Source organism: Coffea arabica, chromosome 2e, assembly GCF_036785885.1.
Source record: "Coffea arabica cultivar ET-39 chromosome 2e, Coffea Arabica ET-39 HiFi, whole genome shotgun sequence".
Classification (NCBI taxonomy): Eukaryota; Viridiplantae; Streptophyta; class Magnoliopsida; order Gentianales; family Rubiaceae; genus Coffea; species Coffea arabica.
The window spans coordinates 4956892-4981382 of record NC_092313.1 but is presented as its reverse complement, the minus strand read 5'-3'; the positions used below and the strand labels follow the sequence as shown (position 1 = coordinate 4981382).

The following is a 24491-nucleotide window of genomic DNA, read 5'->3' as shown; positions in this document are numbered from 1 at the left end:
TATGTGTTTTCATGATCTATGCAATTTTTGTAAACTTATTTAGTTTAAGAGATAAGTAATATGCTTTTGAGAAATAACCAGTTTGTTTTGCTGAGCCTTACATCAAGATAAAACTAATTCATACCTTTATTACTAATTTGTTGACTAAAACCGGTATGCTTTATGACCAATACATTACTTTCACCAATTTATGATCAATTTTTTACCCCAAATTTAGATGTTTATATTAATAATTTGATAGCTCTATAGAGCTTATTGTGTCCCTTTATATACTGTTGTAAAAAATAGAAAATATGGCCACTGCAGTTTGTACTAATCATTGCAAGGACTTTTGTTACTTCGAATTGTTGCTGCTATTCATCTTTTTTCGAATTTCAGTTGTTCCCTATCACTTTTACGGGCTGCTAGTACAGCTAGTGGATAATCCAAAAATGGCATATATGGAACAAAATTACCAACTTACACTTCAAAATATTTTTTTAGTAGTACCCTTTTTTATTTGGACTGATTTTGTTTTTGAAACCTTAAGTTCAAAGGAAATTAATGAAATTTTTGAAACCTAAGGGAAGCTCAGTGAAAGTGTTGGAAACCTTAGGGGAGGTTTCCAAAATTATCCCAAAAATTTGGGGAATTGGAATTAAGAAGCATTCCAAAGCGTACACACGCTGAATCCGCATCAAAGAAAGTAGCCCATTTCCCTATTTACAGAAATAGCCATTAGACAAACTACCCAATCCCACACCAAATTATAGATCCAAGAATGAAAGAATAGTGAACCCAAAAAAAAAAAAAAAACTTAACCAAAATCCTGGATGATATTTAATCATTTGCTGAGGAGGGGGCTGCACCAGCATCATCCCCGGGACTAGCAGCGGCAGTCTCCGGTCTGATCTCTTCCAGCTGCTGCAGAACTTGCTGAACTTCAGGTCGAGCTGATGGCGAGGGATCAACACAGTGCAAAGCCAGTTTCAATGTATTCAGTAGCTCATCACCAATTGTGGAAGCATCGTTCATCAGTTCCAAATCAAAAACTTCATTGGTCCACTCCTCTTTCACAATTGAAGCGACCCACTGAGGCAAATCAACACCATTCATCGCCTCTCCTGGAGATTTTCCAGTCAGAAGTTCCAACATGATTACGCCAAGGCTGTAAACATCCGTCTTTGCGTTTGCTTTCTTGAGCTTCGAAAGTTCAGGAGCTCGATAGCCTAGCGCTCCTGCAGTTGCAATCACATTTGCATTTGCAGCCGGTGTCATCAGACGTGAAAGTCCATAATCTGAAATTTTTGCATTTGCGTTTTCATCAAGCAAAACATTGCTTGATGTAAGATTCCCATGAATAATGTTCGCCTGGGTGTGAAGATAGAGCAATCCCCTCGTCATGCCTTTTGCTATTCTCATTCTTGCTAGCCAATCAATAGGCGTATCGGGTCCTCGAGCTGCAAGAGAAGAAGAAAGTTCAAATTACTTGTGCACAGCGAAATGGTCAAATCCTATGCAAGAATAGGGGCTAATTTGAACTCACCATGAAGGAAGGTTGCCAGACTTCCTTTAGGCATGTAATCGAATACGAGAAGCTTTTCACCTTTCGGACCTAAATAATAAGCCCTCATCGCTAAAAGGTTTGGATGCCTGATCTTCCCCAGTATATTAACCTCAGTTTCAAATTCCCTTTGTCCTTTAGTAATCTTCTCTCTCAATCTCTTCACTGCAGCAACAGTGCCATCCTCCAGTGTTGCCTTATATACTGTTCCATAAGTGCTCTTACCCATGATCTCTGCTGTGGCACACAACAGATCGTCTGCTGTAAAAACCATGGGTCCATCAAAGTGGACAAGCTTTCCTCCTGCTTCTCCAGCTGCTTCAACTTCACCTGCAGTTGGAGGAGCGCCTTTTTCTCCGGCCCTGGTACCAGCAGCAGCCGCCCTTCCTGCAACCTGACCATCCTTGGATTTCGTAGCAGCTTTCCTCCTGATCAGCAAGCATATCAAAATGCAGCAAAGGACAAGCAGAACGATGAGGAGAGCCCCAGCTGCGATGAGAATAATGTCTTTGGTGCTCAGTCTATGATGTTTCTTTGCTGGAGATTCTGGTGGAATTGATGGGCCCGGAGAGGGTGGTATTCGACATTGGGTTAATGCACTGTATCCGCATAGCTCAAGATTGCCCACGAAGGCGCTTGCATTGAACTTTTGAGCAAGCTTAGTTGGAACAGGACCGGACAGATTGTTGTAAGACACATTAAAGGAACTAAGATTAGGTAAATCACCTATAGATGCTGGAATCTCTCCGCTAAACTTGTTTTGAGATAAATCAACTTGTGTCAGGAAAGAAATGTTCCCAACTGTTGCTGGAATAGGACCAGCAAATTGGTTATTTCTCAAGTCGAGAACAGATAGTTTCTGTAGTTTGTTTACAGCTGCAGGAATTTGGTGGTCAAGATGGTTGCTTTCCAAGTTCAAAACTACAAGGTTTGATAAATTGGAAAGAGCGGCAGGTAAGCTGCCATTGAGTGCATTATATGAGAAATCAAGTGTTCTAAGCCTAGATAGTCTTCCAATTTCATTGGGTATCAATCCAGCCATGTTGTTATGACTGAGTGAAATCTCTTGGAGCTCACTTAAGTTGCCAAGAGAAGCTGGAATTGTCCCAGAAAATGAATTGTGACCAAGTGTTAGGGACTGAAGTTGATGGAGGGCCTTCACATTTCCACCCCAAGAGTCGGGAATGGAACCAGAGAGATTGTTGTGCTCTAGAGCAAGAAAAATCAGCGATTGCGATTGAGTAAGGCTGGCGGGAATTGAACCAGACAAAGAGTTGTAGCTAAAATTAAGCCTAAAGAGCCTGGTTGAATTGGCAAGAGTATCTGGAATAGTTCCAGAGAGGGAGTTGTTACTGAAATCTAGTGATTGAAGAAGGGGACTCAAACCAAGTGTAGGTGGGATTGAACCAGAAAACCGATTATTGAATAATTGAACACCTCTGAGGTTAGGCAGAAGGCCCAACGAGGAAGGAATTGCACCACCAATTGCATTATCGTGGAGGCTAAGCTTTCTGAGAGCTTGAAGCTGCCCAATTTTTTCAGTTACTCGACCACCTAGACCTTTCCAGGGAAGCTGGATTACAATTACCAGTCCCCGAGCACATTTAATCCCGGCCCAAGCACCGGAACAAGCTCCAATACCACTGTCGTTCCAGCTTCTCAGGAACCCTTTAGGATCAACCAATTCATGTTTGAATGCTTGCAATGCTTCGTAGTCTGCTTGGGTGATAATTATACCATCCCATGCCTGACTAGAAGCTGGTTGAAAGGAACAGATCAGTAGCAGTAGAAACAACAGCAAAAAATGAGCATAGAAATGAATCTTCCATCTTTCTTTCTTTCTATAGAAATGAATCTTCCATCTTTCTTTCTTTCTATCAGAAATATCGTGCAACTCGGTTCCTTGGATTAAGAAACGAGAGAATGGTTGAGGGTTGTCTACGAAACTGTCCATGACCAAACTAAAAGAATAATGAGGACATGAAAGAATGTAAAGGGTAAAGAATGAAGAGGGATAAACTTGAAGATTCCTCAGAAAGATTTCTAGAAAGTAATTAGTTGGTGAATGATTCTCTCCCTTTCCCGTCCCTTGTAAAGTTTTCTTTAAGCAGGTCTAGAGAAAGAGAGAACGCTTGCTAGTACAACTGAAGCAAGAAAAGGAACAGTTTTAGGACGAAGGCTTTGTAGTGGGAACTTGAGAACTAAGTGAGTAGTACTGTAGTAGTACCCTACCAAGAGAGAGATGGAGGATGATGTAGGCTCCTGCGATGAGGCACGTGAAGAAGTGAAGAAGCTGAGAGAGAGAGAGAGAGAGAAGAGCCAAAGGGAAAGAATCTACAGTTTGTGGGAGGCATGAAAACTGTCAGGTGCCAATAGAATAGATTGCTGCAGACTGCAGAGGCGCTTCTTTCATGGCGCTGAAGAAAGCCTAACGGCTATTTTTGGTGGCTGGTGCCCTCTAGGGATGGGAAACAGAGGCCGTGTTTTTATTTCACCGGCCGCTCCTCTATTCCAACGGCTATCTTTTTCATGTGGGCCCAGATATGGCTGCTTTTTAAACTAGCTTTGTTTAGGATTAGGATGGTCACACCATTAACACTTGTCCTTGGCGAGTAATTGACCAAACACCCCATCACGGTTGGCCAAAATCTGAGTGTTATCCATGCACATAATAGTCTTTACATGAGTATCTTTACCCACGTGGCTTTTTGGAGAAGTCTCTATTTCTATTTATTGTCATACGAGGTTTCCAACATGGATTTGTCCTCTTCTAGGCTTGACGATGGTCAGTAATAAACAAGTGGCAAGCACGTGGGCAGACTCTAATCCAAATTTTGTAACGCCACCTCACAAATTCTTTGAATTGATGATGTGGCAAAATTTTAGACAAGTTCGTCCAAGTTTTGTTCATGAACTAAAATTGTAAATGTAAATGTGGGGCCCCATTTCCAGTTCCATAAGATTATTACCAATAAACAAATAGTTCAATGACTTGTCATGATATATAACTAACAACTTACAATTTATAATAAACTCTCTATACATGTCACTTCCTCTTTTACACTTTGGTACATCGAAATGCTTAGAATGGAAAGGTTTTTCCATCCAAAATGTTTTTTCAATTAGAATGTTATTGAAAAAATTTTCATTCCAATATTTCGTACGAATGTCAGGATGAAATGTTCATGTACAATCAATCAATATTTAGACGTCAAAATGAAATAAAATATGTATAAAATTTACTTAATTACCTTGAAATCTATTATTATATATTTTTACATGTTTTGTTTATTCGTGCTACTTTGTACAAGGAACTTGACTCTTGTTTTAATATGCATGATGAATAACTTACGTACTTATTGAAATAATTCGATTATAATATTTTATCATTTTTGAAATATGAATATTTAATATAAATTTTTTAATTTTAAATTATAGTGTAATTACATACTTACAACAAATTAAATCACATGAAGAACTTTTCTTAGAATTTTGTGAAGAATGGGGTTTCCAAGAAAAAGGTGGAATGAACATTTATGAATTACGTGCAGGTTATTACAAAATTAGCAATCAACTTTCCATATCCCATTTTGCACATAAACACCAAATTCATGCAAAAAGGGCCAAAGAGCTCTGCAATCTTTATCAACTTTGGCTCGTCCAGGAACATATCGTTTTAACGCTAGCATAATTAGCAATTTTATGTAAAAATAGAGTACTACTATGCAATGCATGCAGTATTTTTATTCACCAATCATCTAAAATCTCATGTACCGTAGATATTATAATTCACATACCATAACCTTCATTTCTACGTTCCTAACTGATTTCAAAATCATCCACTTGGATAGGAGGATAAATTTGTAATCTTAAGAAAAAAATTTCAATTTAAAAACTAAAACTATCAAAAAATCAATTCACCTATCCAAAACTTATTTTCACTTTCTATTTCAATGGCCCTCAAGCAAAAAATCATAATAAGTCTCCGTTTGAATTAGTTATTTTTGGGGGTGTTTTTGAAAAATTTTACTGTAACACTGTATATAAAAAACTTTTACTATAAATAGTTTTTTAAATATTTGATATATTGTATGAATAAAATTTTTTTGAGTTATTTTTATTTGTGTATTACTGTAATATTGTATTTGAAAAACTTGTTTTTGAAATACAATATTACAGTAATACACAAATAAAAATAACTCAAAAAAATTTTATTCATACAATATATCAAATATTTAAAAAAAACTTGTTTTTGAAAAAATGGCCAATCCAAACGGATAATTTTTCGTACAGATTAACAAATTTCTTTTCCTTTTTTTTTGTCGATTCGATGTGAGTAGAAACTCCATCGAAACTGGTCAATGAAGACCGTCACATATTGTGACAAATTTTGTGGGAGGCAAGGTTCGAATCCTTGACCTCCCGCACCACCAAGCCTAAGTGGCCCTTTTTTTTGTTTCTTGTTTAATTAGTTATTAACGTGCCATCACGTCAAGTATTCTTATCATTTAAGATTACTCACTCTTTTTGCATTCTTTTAAAAGAAGTTTAATTCAACAATAGGACTACATGCTATGGCGAACAAGATTGCAACTAGAAATACAAAGGATCCGATGATGGCAACGGTGCTAGAAGATGATCTTGCCCTGCTCACCATGTTTGAATGTAGTAACGCAGTAGCAAGAAAGAAGATAGTATATTACCGACAAAATTAGCTAGTTTGCAGTGTATTAGAAAATCTGCTTAAGAAAAAAAAAACCAGTTTTTTGGCTTAATAGTTTCTCCCTATGGCTAGCATAGTTGCAGTGAAAGTTTCTCGCAATGTTGAGCTTTTTGGTCCAGTTTGTATATACACAAAGGTCGTTCAGGGAAAGTTCGTAATGAAACGATTATCGTTTTGACTACCGAATAAAAAAAAAAATCTTTTTGTTTGAAGAAACCATTTGCACGAATGGTGTAGCCCAATAGAAGAAATGATCCTTGGATCATCCAGAGATCATTAGGGCTTTACTGCACACGGCACATTACAACCATTGCCCATCCATTTCCATAAACAATAAACCATTCAACTTCCTCTGTTAATCCATCCGATCCATTATGAATCTCATGTTTTCACTTTATTAGTGTTTCAAAATAAGAATCACCATTTCAAATTTAACACATGCTTTCCAATCTTATCATTTAAGAAAACAACTTTTTAAAATCTCACAACACGTTTAACATCGAAACATTTTGATTTAAAGTATACATAAATAAATTTACCAATATCACCTTATCGAAATATAATGATTATACTACTGTCTCCACAAAAAATTGAATTCCCAAAAACCACTCTAATATTAGGACGGAGGGCGTATCTTTCAATTGAAAAAAAAAAAAACACACCAACAAGAAGTTGAAAGAAGATAAGCTAAAAAAACTGCAATCAGATCTATATACTCAGCATGGCTGCAAAAGCATGCAGCATCAGTGTCCTCATCTCTAGGCAAGTCGATTGCAGCTTTAATAATATACCAATGCATTACAGAAGAAGATTATAGAACAACATTAACACTAATGCAACTTCTATTTGATAAAGAATTGCATTTAACATCCGAATCAAAAAGATAAATTAGTAGCAATGGGAACCTCTTTATTCTCACTTTCTAAGAAGAGGAACCAGAACGCAAGCAGCTTACAGAACAAAAATATCTAGTAAATTAGTCAGGCATACTATCTCAAAATCCCCACTCACCTGCTTAATTGTTTGCAAGTAGATGGCCAAGGGAAATGCAAGGTTATGTTGCCTTGCATTTTCACTAATTCAGAGGCCCATTAATCTCAAAGATCCACACAACTCCTTATGTGAAAACCAGCTGAACATATAGCGTCCAACTAGATCAGCATTCTGGAGTCACTTGGACAACTTTAGAACCATGCGCAGGCTGTTGAGGTACCTTCCATGGATATCCGTCTCTTATACCTTGACATATCAAGTCTTGTCACATACATTTTACCATGGAAGCACTCTTGGATAAGAATTTAGACCTTATAATTTAAATGAACCATACAAGCAAAAAAATAGCCTTGAGTCTGTAGCACACTTGACCTTCTTGCAAGGCAACTGCCACGCAAAATATATTGGACCACTAACAGAAGGAGATGGAAGAGAACAAAGAATTTCTTTTCCTTGTGCGCGTGTGAAGTGGAGATGATACAATAAAAGTGGCACTGAGGGGAACACAGTTCTCCAATCTGCATAAATGCCGCTAAAAGACATAACCAACAAAACCGAGATTCAGTCAGCATCCAGAACCAAAAGTATCATAGTATCAGAATTTGTCCCATGAAGGTTCCACCAAAAAAAAAAGAGCACACACGCACACACACATCTAGTGAAGCATCCATTCTTCTTCTCTATTGCCCCCTTCCCCTATATTTACCAACTCTGAAGCAGAAGTTACACAAGTCACAGCTTAATGAACATGTTTTACAGTCAAACAATCCAAACCTTCCTCATGATGAAGTGGCACATTAACAAAAATCCTTTCAATGATGCATCAGAAGTTTACCACCAGCATTAATCATTGGACCAAATGATAGTCTAGTGGACTCGTGACCAATATATCACCTAGAACTGCAAATGCCAAAAGCCTAGAAGAACATACTTTATTCTTTTTTTCGTTTTTTGGGGTTTAGAAGCACATAATTTTACATGAGCTATTTGCAAGTTCTACTATTGATGCGTATATGGCTGAGCACCTGTAATTTCATATGTAGGGCATACGTCACCTGTAATTTCAAACAGGAAGACGACAGAAGATCAGCCTATGCCGCTAAGCAAATTAGCCAAACAAGGAAATAGGGATGTTGCTATTCTATATGGTGGAAAAGACAACAAACTCGGTACTACACGCAAACTTATTTATTCAATTCCTTGTACTACTCTCACATTTTTCGACTCCTAATGCAATCAAACGGAAAGGAACAGAGGTTTTCGACTCCTGCTTTGTTTCAGACAAATTGAATGTTCGATTGAACAAATAAATGATTGTAAAAGGCAAAAGAATAGAACTACAAAACCAGGAAACAAATCGAGTGTAAATCTGATTACAGGTTACAGATCCAACCTAAGGTACAAGAAACTAAAAAAAAGTGTCTGCAAAACCCGAGGCAATGTCTCATATTTTAACCAACAAATATTACAATTAAAAAACCAAAAATCTAAAATTATCAAATATAGAATCAGGAATCTCCAACCTTGCTGAAATCAGGCACCAAAATCGGGAGAGATGGGATCAGATCCGACTACTACACACGGGCGGCAACGGCTGGAGCGGCAGAGGAGGCAGCTCCGCCAAGGAAGGAGAGGAAACCGGCATTGACAGGCTCTTGATCGTCCAAGAACAAATCCTCGGGAATTCTAAAAGCTCCATGAGCGCAAACAATGGCCAATCCAACTAAGGAAGCGGAGATGAGAAGCGATCCAACGGACGTGAGGACCGCCACAACTATGGTGGAGACGACTAAGATCAGTAGAGTCTCGCGATCGGAAAAAGTGCGGCCGAAGACAACGAGAGGCTGATCGGAAGGCCTGAAGAGGTAAAGGAAGCACCAGGAAGCGAGTAAGGCGAGGAGGACGAGGAGAGAGAAAGGGTGAGAGAGGAGAGAGAGCGCGAGAACGAAAGCGAGGAGGGAAATGTAATTGACGCGGAAATAGTTGAAGTTCTTGCGGATGCGGGAGGCGGCATCAGAGAGGTTATCGGGGCGGGAAAAGGCGGTGCGGTCTACAAGTTCGGACCAGGGGCGACGCTGGGAGAAGCCCTGGCGGAGGGAGGAGGAGAGGCGGTTGATGAAGGAACGGAAGGCAGGGGTGGCGATGGGAGGCTGGGATTGGGGACCGCCAGTGGGGGCGGAGCTGGTGGATTGGGGACTAGAGATGGGGAGCGTCGGTTGAGATGCCATTCCTTCTTGTTTTCTAATGGTTGGTTGCGAAGCAATGGAAGGGAAAGGGGAAATGGGGAAGTGGGATAGGGGAAAGGGAAGCCGGGAGGGGCAAATAGGCTTCGTTTCTGTGCTTTGCTTTTCGCGACTTGTAATAACAGGAGGAGGGGAGTCCTTGGCCACCGCGTAAATTAATTACTTAATTAATAATAATGGCAATGGTATTGGTGCATTCCCATTTCCCACCCTTTTCCTAATGGCGCGTGAGATGACAGCCGCCGTCTCTCTTTGTTTTTGCGGAGTACCTTCTCGTTACTTTGTAGTTGTTTCCCCACGTCTAGTTTTGTACCAAATCGAGTAAACGAATGGAATGAATGAAGTTGCCCTAAGCTCTCAACACAAATTCAAGGCGGGTCTGGATGGCTTCATACTATAAAGATTTACTAGACATCAAGAAAGAAAGAGAGAGAAACAAGAAAACAAGAAAGAAAGTGAGGAAACTCGGGGAAGACCAGACGTGTGCATTTGAAAAATACTACTCCCTCCGTCCCACTTTGATAGTCCTGTTTTCCTTTTTCGTCTGTCCCAAATTATAGTCCACTTTCCAATTGAAGAATACTAGTATAAATACCCGTGCTACGCACAGTAGATTACATTTTTGAAAAAAATTACAATCTATAGAGGAATTTAAAAATAGTAAAATGTTATAATCACGGGCACATGAAAGTATATTTAAAAAAATGAAACTTTGTAACAATAATTCAATATATGATAAAAACATCTTCATTATTTATAAACTATCACTTTGATGAAGGTTGGATCCTGAAAAAAAATAGAAATCTATATCATAAATTGAGCGACATAAGGGTCCAATTAAATATAATTGAATATTTAATTTGATAAATAAATGAAATACTTACAAACATTTTGCCTTCGATTTGATAATCTTCTACGAAGGCGTGAACATTTTTCACACCAATCAACTCTGAGTACGAACGCCAGTATTGGGGGTTTAATTAATTTTGTTGATTTTTGTGGAGTTCGTACTATAAATGAGAATGCACGATTTTTACATAAATTAATGTGTTGGTCGAACAATGCACCTCCATTTTCCTGACAATTAAAAGCATACATAATTCAAAATTATCTTTTGTTTTAGACAGTTTGTAAATAATATTGTATAAAAATATATACATATAAATAATGTATACATTTGTTTTTAAATTTCTAAGATAAAAAGCATCACAATGAAACATGAATCGTGCATGCCTATCTTGAAGAGTGAGGTATAGGTTACCACTGAAATCTCTAACTTCTATGTTAACATTGTATCTGTTAAGAAGAAATTGTGATGTATGATGTAAAAAATTATATTAAAATTCAAAATATATGAAAATAATTACCTGACAATAGTGTCGACTACGTCATTACAATGGATACACACCATTTTTGCAAAATGAGATTGACATAGTTGTCCACAATTTTTGCATAACTCATGGAACATATTGATACTTTGAATGTAAGCAAGTATCCGAAAATATTTAATCTAAAATAATCCAAAGAATGTATAGATTACAATTATTAATTCAAAATTACATGTAGATACTTGTTCATTACTTAATTAATTGAGAGGAATTGTACCGTAGGTATAACTGCATATTCGGATATCCATATTCTCTTAGCATTTGATATCAATAATGCTTGGGACATTGTAAAACTGCATGACCGCAACCACGTCACTAATTTTTGAGCACATTTATCATTCTCAAACCTGCAAATTTTTCAAATATATATTCGCAAGAGTATGAAATATTATTAATAATTTAATATTTTGGTATTTGTAAAACTTACCAACTGTGTAGGTATTGAGCAAAATCCAAGTAGTAATTGACATAGAATTTGCTTGTTCGAATAGTATAAAGTGACGGTCCTGCACAGTAGTGGCATGACGACCATCTGACATGCGTGGGCTAATAAGGATACCAACAGCAAGTGGAAAGAGATCTTACTCAATCGATCTTATCTTGGAATTGGATTTGAAGAGGTTTAATTGTAGTGGGAAGATGTGTGAGGAAAGTTAGTTGGAATTAACTTCTTGTTTGAGGGAAACGTGGGAGTGTTTAGTTGGAGTTAACTTCTTGTTTGAGGAAAACGTGGGGGTGTAATGTGGCCATGATGTTTTTACTAAATAAATTAAATGTAAAATGCTATAAAAATAGAGTTGAGAGTGGGAAGGATTGTGAAGGCTTGTTGCTAAAAATCCCTTCTCAAATTTATATAGATATAGATAGTTGTATTTTAATTTTTCTAAAATGCACTTATTCAATGTAAGTAGTTGTTACTATAAACCTACCCTATTTAATGAGAATTGATTCTTTTTTTACCATCAATTCAAGTTCCCATAAAGTTGTACTCTATTTAATGTGAGGGTATTTTAGAAAAATAGCAATCTAAATTTACTTTTCCAACAAAGTTAACTACTTTTTCTTAAACTGTGTGAAAAAAGAAACAGGACTATCAAAGTGGGACGGAGGGAGCAGTACTATTATGGGACATCAGCTACACTATCGCAAGGTTTGATTCAACCCTCAAGTTCTCACTTTTCACCAATTGGCAATGAGTGGAAAAAAAAAGTGTAACAAGAATATCGTAACACCTTTTTAATATAATATATGTGAGATAAAAAATAATTAATAAATATATTAATGATGCAAGTAAATAAATCATCCGTGCAAACAATTTACTAGCTGCTGGCGGTGTTTCCATATTCTATGTGGGCTCTTGGTAGATCCCATTAGATGCATGGCATTCGTACTCTCATGGACCATGTAACTCAGGACGTTGAAATTGTGTATGTCCACCAATCTAGAGAACTTGGTTGCTACTCGCTAGGCAAACGATTAAGGTCCTTTAGCGTAGGTATGTAATCGAGCTGAGTCGAACTCGAGTATTGCTCGACTTATAAATAACTTGGCTCGATCAAGTCGAAAAATCTCAAACTCGAGCTTGACTCGATGAAATCTTTAAAAGCTCGAGACTCGACCTTTAATCAAGCCTTATCGAGTCGAGTAATCAAGTTTTTTGACTCGATACCTTACTTGTAAATTCAGTATAAATTATACCCATAACGGTCATTTTATAATTATAATACATATATATTATTTAAATTATATGGCTCGACGAGCTACTCGTCGAGTCACGAGTTGCAAAATTCTGACTCTGGACTCGAATGTGTGCTCGAGTAGCTCGAGACTCAGCTCAAACTCGGTCAAACCGAGTTCAAGCCAAGCCATTGACCGAGCTACTCGCGAGTAGCTTGACTCGCTTACATCCCTACTTTGGCGTTAGTGGCCGTGAATGTTTTACCCGTGCTGTCTTCTACTTGTTGCAGGCACAGAATTAGTTGCAGTTTTTAGGATTGCAAATTAATATGGGGCTTCCAATTAGGCCGAATTGAATCAAATTACTCACGAGTAACTCGGTCAACATCAAATTCGAGTCTAGTTTGAGCTGATCGAATCGAATTCGAGTTTAAAGACATTCAATTTATTAGCTGGTGAATCGGTTTCATTATATATATATATATATATATATATATGTATATCATTTTAATAATAAAATTATATATATATTTAATATTTTATTATTTATTAATAAAAATTATTATTTTATTTATTTTAAAAATAAAATAACTATTTTTTATTTTTTTAAACTCAAACTCGAGCTTTACATTTTGTCCTCGTTGAATACGAGCTTCATAAAACTAAATTTAGACTCGACTTAATTAGGTCAAAATTTGTTTCGACCCCTACTTCCAACATCCTCTGCCTGCTCCTCCTATTTTCTTCCCACATACAAAATAATTCCTATTATCTTCTTGCCCATATCATTTTTACAAGCCTCGCTTACAATTATTTTTATTTTTCTTTTTTGTTGATGAAACTCCAAGCAGATTCTACGCCGTAAACTGTTCGATTGCATCTGCAAATGTACCTCACGTAAAATCCCATGTGGGCGAAGTTTAAGGAATGAAGGTTGACACTGGATTTTTTTTTTTTTTTTTTTTTTCAAGTTCCAGGTCATGGCAGATGCCATAGTTACTAGACAGTGATTTGCCTATAAACCGCAAGTTCACGATCGGGATTGGCATCTTTTTCCACCGTCACTGAGAGAGATAAATGCTGATATTCATCAACAGCTATTAAGCTCAGATCCAAAAGATGACGTGATACATGCAAGAGTGCTGGCAATTCTCAACAATCAATCACACATCCACAAATCACTCCAGGCCATTACCAGAACACCCAAATTTTCAGGTCTCCTTATTCTCTCTTCGTACAAAGCATGATTCTCACTGAAGTACAGTCCAATATATGTGCTAATGTATGCTAATATACAAAAACAAATTAAGCTCGATACAGCTTCCGAATCCGAATTCATTATGAGTTCTTTCTGGTTCTACTGCCATCTCACTTGATAAACAGTAACAAGATACCTTCACTAGCTAGGCCTATGCTCTCAAATTACAAGACGAGAGCAAAACTTAAAAGAATTGATGAACTTAGGAAAACAAACAATCACCACAGCAGTCCCCATAAAGTGCTTGGCCAAAGTGTTTCTGACAGTAAGTTACTTGATACCATGAAAAGATGGGAGAACAGCTATAAGCGGATCACCATAACCAACAGCTTCTGCATGTGTCGTGTACAGATGAAAGTATAAGCCAATTGATTATTATCTCGTTCAAATGAATTACAGGCTTGTGCATCAATAATTTTCCTTTGTGATGCACATCATACTAATTCAGCTTTGGAACCTTTAAAGAAGAATATAACAGCATCGCTTAGCAACATGAATATCATGTATGTGTTATCAGTCCTTAAATTAACACTTGGTCACCTAACAAAGATGATCCTCGTAGTAGTATTCAGTCTTTGGGAGAATAATAGTTGCTAGTTAAAATATCCAAAGTTAAACAACATGTTCATCCAAGCAAATGGTATACTTTGTCTAATAATGATGAAACTGGAGCAGATGCAAGGGATTCATGGAAGAAGAACTACTTGCAATATAAAAACGTTCAAGAAATAATCCACAGAGTTCACATTATGGAAGCACACAACACCAGATACCAATAATGGCTAACAAACTTTAAGAACAAGAAAATTTTTTCTCAAAAAAAAAAATTACTGATTATAAGCAATCAAATAGATCTCTTATAATTGGACCGCAGGATAAGATGCACCAACAATCATGTCAATATCTACTTTGAAACTAGTTACTGGCTTTCTATTTCTATGTGGTTAAGTGAAACCAAATTTGAGTGTCCAAAATGACTAACTACGTTATGTCCTAATATAAACCACGGTCAACACCTTTTGGAGGCAGCATCGTATGATTCATGAACATGAATGAACAATGTTGTTTATTCTCCTAAAGCAGACCACGAAATCACCCATAAATTAAGATTATTTGGTAAAAACCTTCTTTCCTATCAGATTATTTTGGAGTATGAAAAGTGAAAACTATAATTCTAACTACCAAATTAAACCCCCAAAACCTGCCAGGCCCCATATGACACAAGACTTAAAGTGAAACAGAATATGCACGTAAAGGGGCAATGATATCTTACCGCCATCATTGTAAAGAATCTTCAGAACTTCTCCAGCCACGTCTGACTGCTCGGTCATTTTCCCACGGACGAGATGAAAGGAAAGGGGGAAAAAACAAAAGTATAAATTAATGATCATAAGCCATCATGGTGAAAGCAAAGCACCATTCAAAACATATATATGTATTGCTGTGCGGAGGTGCATACACAAACAGAAGGCTTACTTTAACAGGAAGTTCAGTGCCAAACTGATCCAGATAGCCTATGGTTTGTCCTTCTTTGATCAAATCTCCCTGCACATGAGAAGGAAATCATTGAATATGCACTAAAAAGCAAATCACAAATTGTTGAGTTGATTTCGGCAAAATTACAAAAACATGGTCATACCAAAAAACATATATAAGGAGAATAGTTTTACCAATTCTGAAACTATGCCGCATAAAAAATAGAAAAGTAGATGAGCAATCCACAGATGAGCCACTTGCCGAACAACCATAAATTGCCAATATAGATATGATGTTGTACTTCAAACCATTCCCTTCCCAAACTTGGAATTTCAGGAGCAATTTTTAAGTGCAGAAAAATAAAGAGTTTCTGGAGGACTTTACAATTGGATAAATTCTGCCATACAAAATTACTAAGGTTTTTGCAAACACAAATATTTTACCTAGAGCTTCTAAGTCCTTTCCGGACCCAAAGAATAGAGTGAACTTACCAGATATGTCATCACTGTCACAGCTAAGTAGCAGCAAATGCAGAAAAAACAAAAAAACAAACAAACAAATGCAGGAACAACAGGAGATGTTGTCTTTACATCATGCAGCTTCCTATTGCCTACAAAACCACTCCATTCCACCATAGCACCTTGAAGATAATGGAATAAAGACACATTTCCTGTTCGTACCTCTTTCAGGATAGGAGGTTGCCTCTTTCCTTTCAAAGTCCTGCCTCTTCGGAATGAACCGACCTAATAAAGAAATAAAAGAGAACAGATAAGTATTCATGACCAGATAACAGGTAAATATTTGTAATTAATGGTTCAATGGTCGGTTATGTGATACATACTGTTGGAGATGCTGCTAGAACATAGCCACTAGCCCCTGAAGCCTCTAGTGCCGCTAACTTGGCTGACTTCTCTGCAGGGACATTTGTAAATGGGCTCATTTTTTCTGTAGAAGGTTTAGGTGGAGCAGGAGGAGGAACTGATTGATTCATCGGTTCACTTGGAATAGGTGGTGCTACGGTAGGTGACTCAACAGGTGCTGGAGCTATGGGAGGTTGAATATTTCGCTTCAAATGCATCTCGAAGTCCCCAACCTACGGACAAAAATGAACATCTCACTAGCCACCATAGTTTTCCAACATGCAGCTACCCATTGAAACCCAGCACCCAACAACTCTATATGATTATTTTCAATGTATGAAATGCATGACTTGCGCAACATATTCAATTTCAACACATAGACGTGCCCACATTGCATGAAGACTTGCAATCACAATCTTATGCATTGACATTTAATATTTATTCGAGACACAAGTTTATGGTCATGAAACATCAATTCCCACTGACTCATTGGTACTAAATCCCTTATAACAGAAAATAAAGAAACCAGGAATACAGTAGACAATTCCATCGCCATTTCCTGGTTAAGGAAAATAATTGAAAATAAATGCCTTCACCAAGTAAACCTGCTTTCTAGACACAGAAAATAAATGCCTTCGCCAAGTAACCCTGCTTTCTTCTAAGGCTGATGATCAGAAAATGATCATTTCTCCCAATATAAATCTAACGAAAATTCTCAAAAACACAAATACAATTACCTTAACTCTCAGCTCTGCAATTTCAGTGTCATCACAGACTTCTGTGAGAAGTGCCTGATATAGAAACGAAAAGATTCTCATCATGTGTTGTCAAATAAAGGAAATGTTGGAACATGTTTATACATCACTGTACGAACATGAGAGGCAAGTTCAAACAAGAAGAGTTGAAAAGAGAAGCTTTTGCAAGTATAGATAGAATCCAAGTTGATTTTCTTTACAAAATATCAAGTATGATTAACTTCAGAGCTTTCACATAAGTGGATCTTCGGTTGATGCACTTATACAAGAATATGGGCATCCACGAGCTTATAAAGACTACGGCTTAGAGAGAGAGATATATATAAAGAAGAAGGCTAAGGCTACAAACACATGAAAGTAAAACCTGACAGGTGTGATATGGCAGTAAATGCAATTATCATCTGTAAGTTAAACAAACGTGGATAAAATTCTTTGGTAATTGAAAAAAGAATATGCTATCACTTGGGCCAAAGAAAAAAAAAGATCAAATAATAACTCTTAATTGCAATAATCCCTCAGTCTATCACTTTCTTGCAACACTGAATGCATAGTGTTCACTCACGAATTTTCTTCACCTTATTAGGAATCAATGAATGAGAAATATGGAGAAGTCAAGCATAAACTTCGGGCAAACAATTCTGGAGTCTTCATCCAATCATTTGCAAATGATCAAAGAATAACTCATGCAAAAATCGGGAAGCATGACAATAGTTTTGATGCTTTATGCACTATCTCTAGTGTACTTTACTTGTATTCAAAGTTAAAGCTTACTATAGTGCACCAACCACCAAGGAAAGCATTGTCTCCATGCTGTTGATTACTTTTATTTTAACTCATTCTTTTAACAAAGCAAAGACACTACTCACTCAAGAGCTCAAATGCAGAAAGCAATATTCTCTATGAGGACAGCATACCTTGAAACCATTGGGAAATGTTGCTCTCCGGATTGAATTCTTGGGACCTGACTCTTTTTGGGAACTATCTGACATAACAGCTCCATTAGACTTGCCTAAATCTGGGATTAAAGGTTTAAAAAAATGCTAAACAGAAGCATTTAACAAATCCTTGAAGAATGAAAAAGAAAGAAAGTCAAACCCCCAGATCTTTCAGCTGTCATTTCTCATATTCCAAGGCAGATAATCAGCACTAAAAAGGAAAATATCAATGTCTATAAACTCCCAAAAAAAAACCAAAGAAGTTAAACTACACTAATCCATTGGTGTCCTTTTTCCCACTTTTAAATGACTATCAAAAGAAGTGGAGATTAAAATTTCACACCAAATACCATGAAACGAACTTGGAACACCATTTCGTACCAGAACTTGGGAACTTGAGAGAAATTTGTTACAAAGAAAATTATGGCACAACTAAATCACAAGTAGGCAACTCACCATCAGATTTTGCTGTCACAGGGACTTCAGAAGTCTTCACACATGATACTATCACTCCTCCCATCTTACTTGTGGAAGAGATAAGCTTCCCGTTGTATGCCAATCCTTGGATATGGCACTTGGCAAGGCCAGAGAAGCCAACAGTAGTCATGGGAACTGCACCAGGTTTATCGATTATGGACTTAAGCGGAGATGTGATGCCTATGGAGTATAAAAAATTTACTATAAATATGAGAAATAAATTCAAGCAAGGATATATATAAGAACAAAAGAATCGTAGCACAAGATAAAGGCAAAGGAAGAAAGAAGAAAGAGAAGATTCCAAGTCCAATCATCTTAGTTAAGAATCCAATGAGCTCTTTTTATAATTTGGGGCACAAGCATATAAAATCCAGACCGGGGATGTAAAACGAGCTGTGGATAGACATCAAAATGGGAGATAGCTGAATCAAGTCCAAATAAAGCCTAGTACACGCTACCATTCTTCATAGTATTAGTTCTGGTCGACACAAATTGACAGTCTATAGTTGAAGACACATGCTGTCTCCACAACGTTATGAACTTGAGCAGTAGGATAAACCATGCATAATCTACACAAGCTCTTTGCTTCGCTTCATGGATAAAGGAAGCTCAAAATTCAATCTCAAATACGAATCGCACTTATATACCAGACTACTAACGTACATGTGATACACATAATGTTAAGCTAAATAAATCGAGGTTCATCGGATCTACAGCCAAAACAACGCAATACAAAATGTGATTAAATGATTTATAACCAGTAATCGAAACAAATTATAATCAGATAAGCAAGCTAAATCTAGGCTTTAATCCAGCATAGAATATCGTGCAGGAATCTATAATCATTACATTAGCAGAAATGCAGCATTTCATCGTTAGACACGTGAATAGTAAAAATCGAAAGAAAGAGGAGGTTATATTACAGTGGAAGGAGCGGAGAACAGCGGCGGACTCCATCAGGAGAAGAAGCGGAGATATCTGAGAAGATGGATAGCTTACCAGCAACAAGGCTTCGAGGGATACAAAATGGAGAGGAATTTATAATTAGAGAATTTTTTTTTTTTTTGTTGATGGGAAAAAGCGGAGAGAAGAGAGGGGGGGGGGGGGGGTGCTTGAGAAGGATTTACTGCGTGGAGCAGGAGGGGTCTTAGAGGAGCGGTTTGTCACTTTTGGGTGTGGGCTGATTAATTAGCTTTGAAATGTCCGCCCCCTCGCATCAGTTTCTTCACCCACTGCTACTGAGCAAGCAGCTTTTGTGTATATTTTCCGCTTTCCATTTCCTAATGTGCGCTTCTCGTTGGCCTACCCGGATCTTCGTCTTATCCTGCGCCTCCTTTCTTAATTATCCGACATTTTCTTCTTCTTTTTTTTTTCTCCTTTCTTAATCAACCTAGAAAACGAATTACCGTTAAAAAAAAGGGTTAAATTGCTCTATCGTCCCCCATGATTTCTCCTAATTACAAACATTCTCTTTTGGATTGTGAATCTCTTTTCATGTTGTTCTCTCATAGGGATTCCTAATGGGAGTTTTTGATAATTTTTTCATTTTTTTATTAGATCTAAATTTTTTCAGATTTTGATTATCAGATTTGAAATTTTTTTGATCGATTCGACAAATCTCACTATAATATCTGGAGTTGAAGCAGTTAGTTAGCAGATCTGCCAGCATGCACAGATACCTGTGGAGTTACAATTATTTTATCTCATTTTTTTAATTTGGAGATTTATAATGTAATTTTTATTATTCTTCAGATCTGGAGTATCCTTTCTTCATATATGTTCTTTGATATCTGTGTATGTTTGTTGATGTAATTTTTGTCATTAATACAAATTTTAATGAAATTATGATATATTATCAACAAAAAAAAACTTATGAAGTGGCTAGAAATTAGGATTTCAGCAACAAGCAAATATGCTTGCAACTTCAAAAATTTCCTTAATTGGAATTCTAATAAAGAACGGAATTCAGTAAAATAGTGGTTATATGATTACTTGAATTTATTGCAAAATAACAAAGGTTGTAATACGCCTTGTACCAATAACTTGGACCATGAGATACATAAGAAAATATTCCTCGACTGTTTATTTTAATTTTTGCATCTATCGCATACCTTATAAGGCATGAATAAGAAGGAAAAAAAAAAAAAGAGTTCATGCTATAGTACAATACTATCACATAATTTGCCATTTCATTACATGTTGATTCTTGTCATTTTTCCTTCTCCATTGCGAGTTCAAACTATTGTTGTATATTCCATAAATAACAAAAGTTAACAGGCCGATCAAACGAGCAAGCTGTTGAAGCATACGCACGGCTACATTTCTGGAACAATCGTAGAATCAGTAAGCTGGTTGGCTACACACGCACAGCAATCACCCCGTTTCGTCTAGTCAAGCAAGCATAAGATTAAGGACTTCTCTAAACTCTGCCCTCCGTGTCTCCGAGTAAAGTGTTCTATGTTTATTAGGCCAATAAGTTAACCAAATCCATCCTCTGATCTCCCATTCCATCAATTTCCCCATGGCACCTCTGTCCACTTTCCAGCACACTTTATCTCCATACTCGTCACCAGCAAAAATAACCCCTCCATCCTTGTTAAATGGCCGATAAGCAGTGGCATAGCGGTTCTTGAACCAAGCCTTGGGCTGAAGTAACGCAAACTTGGAAGGCTTTGAAGAGAAAACCTCTTTACCATCAGCACTATCATGGAGAAACCAGTTGAGGATTGCACTATTGCCGTAGACGGACTGCTCGAATTTCCATGGTCGCAAGCTCATTGTCATCGTTTCTCCTGCCGAAAAATTGATACCAACAAAAGGATTTGTTGGTTCCAATGAAGCTTCGATGGCCCTTTCTAGGCCAATTTCTCTTGTGGGATTCTCAGAGGATTTGCTTACCGATATGCTTATGATGTTTGTCTGCACGGTTGGAGTAATATGCAGCGATATCCGTGAAGGAAAGTGCTTTTCAGCTGTTCCAGCTCCCCTTTCGTTCATCAGTGCTTCGTTAACCACCCTGATAACATCACACCTGGTCATGAGAAAATATTGTTTAGAGTCCAGTGAGTCACGATAATGGACATGAATTGATGACTTCACCCGGAAAATCAACGTACCTTATATTGTCTGTGTTCACCAACACTTCAATCCACTTCTCCCTAACTATAACGCTGTAATTCAGTTGAATCACGCCCTCAAGTTGATGATAGTTGAGAGAGAAAAGTAAGCGATCATCCGGTGAAGGATTGCTAGTGGTTTCGACATCCATGGCTATTATAGGACAGTACAACTGAACTTTCCACAAACCAAACGCTGAATTTGAGTAAGAATACAGGGGGGAGGGAGCTTTTAGGCTATGACTCGATGCTTGGAGTTCAACAATCCAATTTGTAATCGCAAGGTTTATGGAACGCATCCATTGCTCTTCTACGTTTGATCCTAAGACTCTCATGAGCATTCTTGATACTTCTCTTGATCGCGGGCATGAGAACTGATTTTTCAGAGTACTAAGACACTCAGAGCGGATATCGGAAGGGGCTTCATAGATGCAAATGAGGAAAGTCAGGGAGAGAAACGAGAAGTTGAAGATGTCTTTCAAGTTGAGACTCGAATCTATTGAAGGGAGCTTCAGCAACGAGGGGCATCTATTTGGAGAGTAGCCAAGGATATCTTCAATGAAGTTAAGCAAGAGATTTGAGACGGTTTCCTTGTCTTGTAATGTAGACTTCAGTTTGAAAGGTTTAGAGGTCCAAAGGTTGACGGGAACATTATAATCTGCAAGAATTGAGAGGGAGACAGATGACTGGAGAGATTTGGTTATCGATAGTTTTAGATGAGCCCGGGAAGACCTTGAAGAACATACGCATATGGACATGGAATTCGATTTCCATTGAGTGATTGGTGGAAGGTTTTGAATCCAGGTCCATACATCCAGGAAGGAAAAAGAAGCCATTTGAAATTTCGAGCAAGGCAGGCTTGGAACAAGGCTTGTAAAGCTTCCAAGTAGTTTGTTTCTACGAATCAAACTCCACAGGCAGGAGAGATTATAAAGAAACTGATGCGGATTAAACTTTACAGAAGCAAAAGATTTTTGACGAACTGGAAGGTCAAAAGTTATTACAAGATATACTAGCATAAAGTAGCCAACAAAAATAAAAGCATCAAGGCAAGCAGTTGGCTGCCTCAAGTTTCCTGACGGAATTAGAAGCGTCTATAAACTTTCGTCCACTGAAGTTTCTTAATCACTCTCTGCCGAACCAAAGTTAAAGAGAGGGCTAACCAAAAGCTTTATGTATTTTGATTCCTGTAGAAAGTCTTTGTAAATTGGTGATTCTTGCATTACGAAGCCTTTTGTAATTGTCAAGCTATGTTGAGAATATGGGTCCAATGTGCCTAATTCAATATCATAATGATGGAAGTCTTATCCACCGTTATTCCTTGTTTCCCTGTTTTTGTAAGAGTTCATGAAGAGAAGATAGAGATGTACACGATGGCTTTTACCAAGCCAAAGATTCTTCCCTTTGCCCAGATTTCTAAAAGAGCAAGTAGAGAGAATCTTGTTCCCGTCTTTTCAAGTATTGCTAACCTTTGACAAACGAACACTCGTAAGTATTCCTTAGCCCATAGTATGGAACTGTGGATATTTTTATTTTAAGTTTTTTCTTTTTCATAAGTAAGTAAGTCAAAACTTCGTACTTTTAGTTTTCCTGATTTATCAGGAAGCAAACATCTAAAAGTAATGAAATAGCAGCGTCCGGAATCTGAATCAACTTTGCACTCATCCAGCTCGATCTTACCTGATTAAATGACACGGTTACGCAAATCACTGCGTGGGGCAAAACATGAGATTAGTTTCGGCCGATGGATTCCATCGTAAGTGTTTTCCTAGTTCCCTAATGCTTTTCGATAAAGCCATTTTACTTGCATGCAAATGTATCGTAAAAATTCAAGCACGTCCAGAGCCTACCTACACTTACTACTGATATTGTAAATCCTAATGCTCGACAAGGGTTCTATTTAAGCTAGGCCTGCCAATCAGACAATATATAAGCCGAGCTTTCATGAGTTCAGATTTAACTCATTTAATTTGTAACACTTGCGGGCTTCGGATCATGAGTTTCGAGGTTAATAGATGTAAAGATCATACTCAACTCACAAAATATTCAAATTTTGAACCATGTTCGGTTTTAGTCCAAACTCACTTATATAATTATTAAGTTGTAAAACTAATTTAACATTCACAAGATTACAATATTAAAACTAAACATGAACAAGTAATAGCCCTTAAAAAGTACATAAATCAAGAATTTTTCAACAATATTTATGTCTAATTCATTCAAAGTATATGAAAAATAGTAATAAAACATGCGATAGTAAGCCAATACATCTTCAATGGTTGGAATTTCTTCATAACTGTGTGACTTGAATTCAAACATACTTGATGATTTGGGTTTCTAGGCCAAAAAAAAAAAAATCAACCAATATTATACCAACACAAAATTTTACTCAACCAATAAAAAAAAATTAACTTCAGTTATGCATTATCTATATTGGCTCTCAAAAAAATTAATAGAAGAGTCTTCATATGTGCGTGTGTGTATATATATGTATATACAAATCACAAATATATATATGCATATATATGTAAATAAAGGGCCGGACTTATATCAAGTTTGAGTCTAATGAGGCCCAAACTCGACTCATATTTAATTCGAACCTCATTTCTAGGCCCAAACCCACACAAGTCTATTGAAAGATCCGATTCATCGGGCTTTTTTTTGTGCCGCTAATTTTGCCCCATTGACAGTCCTAATTTAAGAATAATTAGGTAAGAAGACGCAAGAATTTTCGGTGTTCAGCTTTATAAAGAGTGATTCTTTTAATCACCCACCTCAGATTGCAACTCCTGGAAAACCTTCAACAGCAAAATAGAATTCGTAGTAATCAACCCCCACAGAGTTATTCTATTTAAGCGAAGTAAAAAGAGTTTTTTCCTGGAAAACCTTCATCAGCAAAATAGAATTCGTAGTATGCAACCACCATGAGTAAGCTAAGCTAGTTCTGGATTTGGACAGGCTACAAGAAAGCAATTCCAATTATAAATTATACCTTTACGAGAAAACAAGAGAAGATAATTAAAAGTGGAATGAGTCAAGCGCAAATA

General features: G+C 37.1%; 4 protein-coding genes across 11 annotated transcripts; all 4 read right to left on the bottom strand.

Moving 5' to 3' along the window:
• Positions 1–580: 580 nt before the first annotated feature.
• Positions 581–3937, bottom strand: LOC113730301 (probable leucine-rich repeat receptor-like protein kinase IMK3). Its single transcript, XM_027254917.2, has 2 exons — positions 1526–3937; positions 581–1439 (listed from the first exon to the last, which is right to left on the bottom strand). Exons 1-2 carry the CDS (start codon positions 3495–3497, stop codon positions 820–822), a joined length of 2592 nt encoding a protein of 863 aa, XP_027110718.2. The 5' UTR covers positions 3498–3937; the 3' UTR covers positions 581–819.
• Positions 3938–6949: 3012 nt separating this feature from the next.
• LOC140003854 (PRA1 family protein B1-like) lies at positions 6950–9657 on the bottom strand. Of its 3 annotated transcripts, XM_072078341.1 has the most exons (3): positions 8783–9657; positions 8285–8314; positions 6950–7505 (listed from the first exon to the last, which is right to left on the bottom strand). In XM_072078341.1, exon 1 carries the CDS (start codon positions 9485–9487, stop codon positions 8834–8836), a length of 654 nt encoding a protein of 217 aa, XP_071934442.1. In that variant the 5' UTR covers positions 9488–9657; the 3' UTR covers positions 6950–7505; positions 8285–8314; positions 8783–8833. The 3 variants fall into 3 exon arrangements, with proteins under 3 accessions (XP_071934442.1, XP_071934441.1, XP_071934440.1); XM_072078340.1 differs by lacking the exon at positions 8285–8314; XM_072078339.1 differs by lacking the exon at positions 6950–7505 and having other exon boundaries at positions 7553–8314.
• Positions 9658–13758: 4101 nt separating this feature from the next.
• LOC140003853 (uncharacterized) lies at positions 13759–19561 on the bottom strand. 5 transcript variants are annotated; one of them, XM_027254915.2, is made up of 9 exons: positions 19252–19561; positions 18308–18463; positions 17831–17931; positions 16899–16952; positions 16143–16394; positions 15982–16044; positions 15302–15370; positions 15099–15144; positions 13759–14157 (listed from the first exon to the last, which is right to left on the bottom strand). In XM_027254915.2, exons 1-9 carry the CDS (start codon positions 19283–19285, stop codon positions 14096–14098), a joined length of 837 nt encoding a protein of 278 aa, XP_027110716.1. In that variant the 5' UTR covers positions 19286–19561; the 3' UTR covers positions 13759–14095. The 5 variants fall into 5 exon arrangements, with proteins under 5 accessions (XP_027110716.1, XP_071934436.1, XP_071934439.1 ...); XM_072078335.1 differs by having other exon boundaries at positions 18308–18508; positions 19252–19560; XM_072078338.1 differs by having other exon boundaries at positions 18308–18508; positions 19328–19560.
• A 781-nt stretch (positions 19562–20342) lies between these two features.
• On the bottom strand, positions 20343–22556 carry LOC113730299 (uncharacterized). Of its 2 annotated transcripts, none has more exons than XM_072078334.1 (2): positions 21445–22556; positions 20343–21344 (listed from the first exon to the last, which is right to left on the bottom strand). In XM_072078334.1, the coding sequence occupies exons 1-2, from the start codon at positions 22461–22463 to the stop codon at positions 20720–20722; spliced, it is 1644 nt and encodes a 547-aa protein (XP_071934435.1). In that variant the 5' UTR covers positions 22464–22556; the 3' UTR covers positions 20343–20719. The 2 variants fall into 2 exon arrangements, with proteins under 2 accessions (XP_071934435.1, XP_071934434.1); XM_072078333.1 differs by having other exon boundaries at positions 20385–21359; positions 21445–22546.
• Between the last annotated feature and the right edge of the window lie 1935 nt (positions 22557–24491).

Coding starts and splice junctions, on each gene's coding strand:
- LOC113730301 (XM_027254917.2), bottom strand. CDS start 3,497: ATGGACAGTTTCGTAGACAACCCTCAACCATTCTCTCGTTTCTTAATC. Junction 1,440..1,525: donor TCTGGCAACCTTCCTTCATG/GTGAGTTCAAAT, acceptor CTTCTCTTGCAG/CTCGAGGACCCGATACGCCT.
- LOC140003854 (XM_072078341.1), bottom strand. CDS start 9,487: ATGGCATCTCAACCGACGCTCCCCATCTCTAGTCCCCAATCCACCAGC.
- LOC140003853 (XM_072078335.1), bottom strand. CDS start 19,285: ATGGAGTCCGCCGCTGTTCTCCGCTCCTTCCACT. Junction 17,932..18,307: donor TGTGACAGCAAAATCTGATG/GTGAGTTGCCTA, acceptor CTTTAATCCCAG/ATTTAGGCAAGTCTAATGGA. Junction 14,158..15,098: donor GATTCTTTACAATGATGGCG/GTAAGATATCAT, acceptor CGACACATGCAG/AAGCTGTTGGTTATGGTGAT.
- LOC113730299 (XM_072078333.1), bottom strand. CDS start 22,463: ATGCTAGTATATCTTGTAATAACTTTTGACCTTCCAGTTCGTCAAAAA. Junction 21,360..21,444: donor GTGAACACAGACAATATAAG/GTACGTTGATTT, acceptor TCTCATGACCAG/GTGTGATGTTATCAGGGTGG.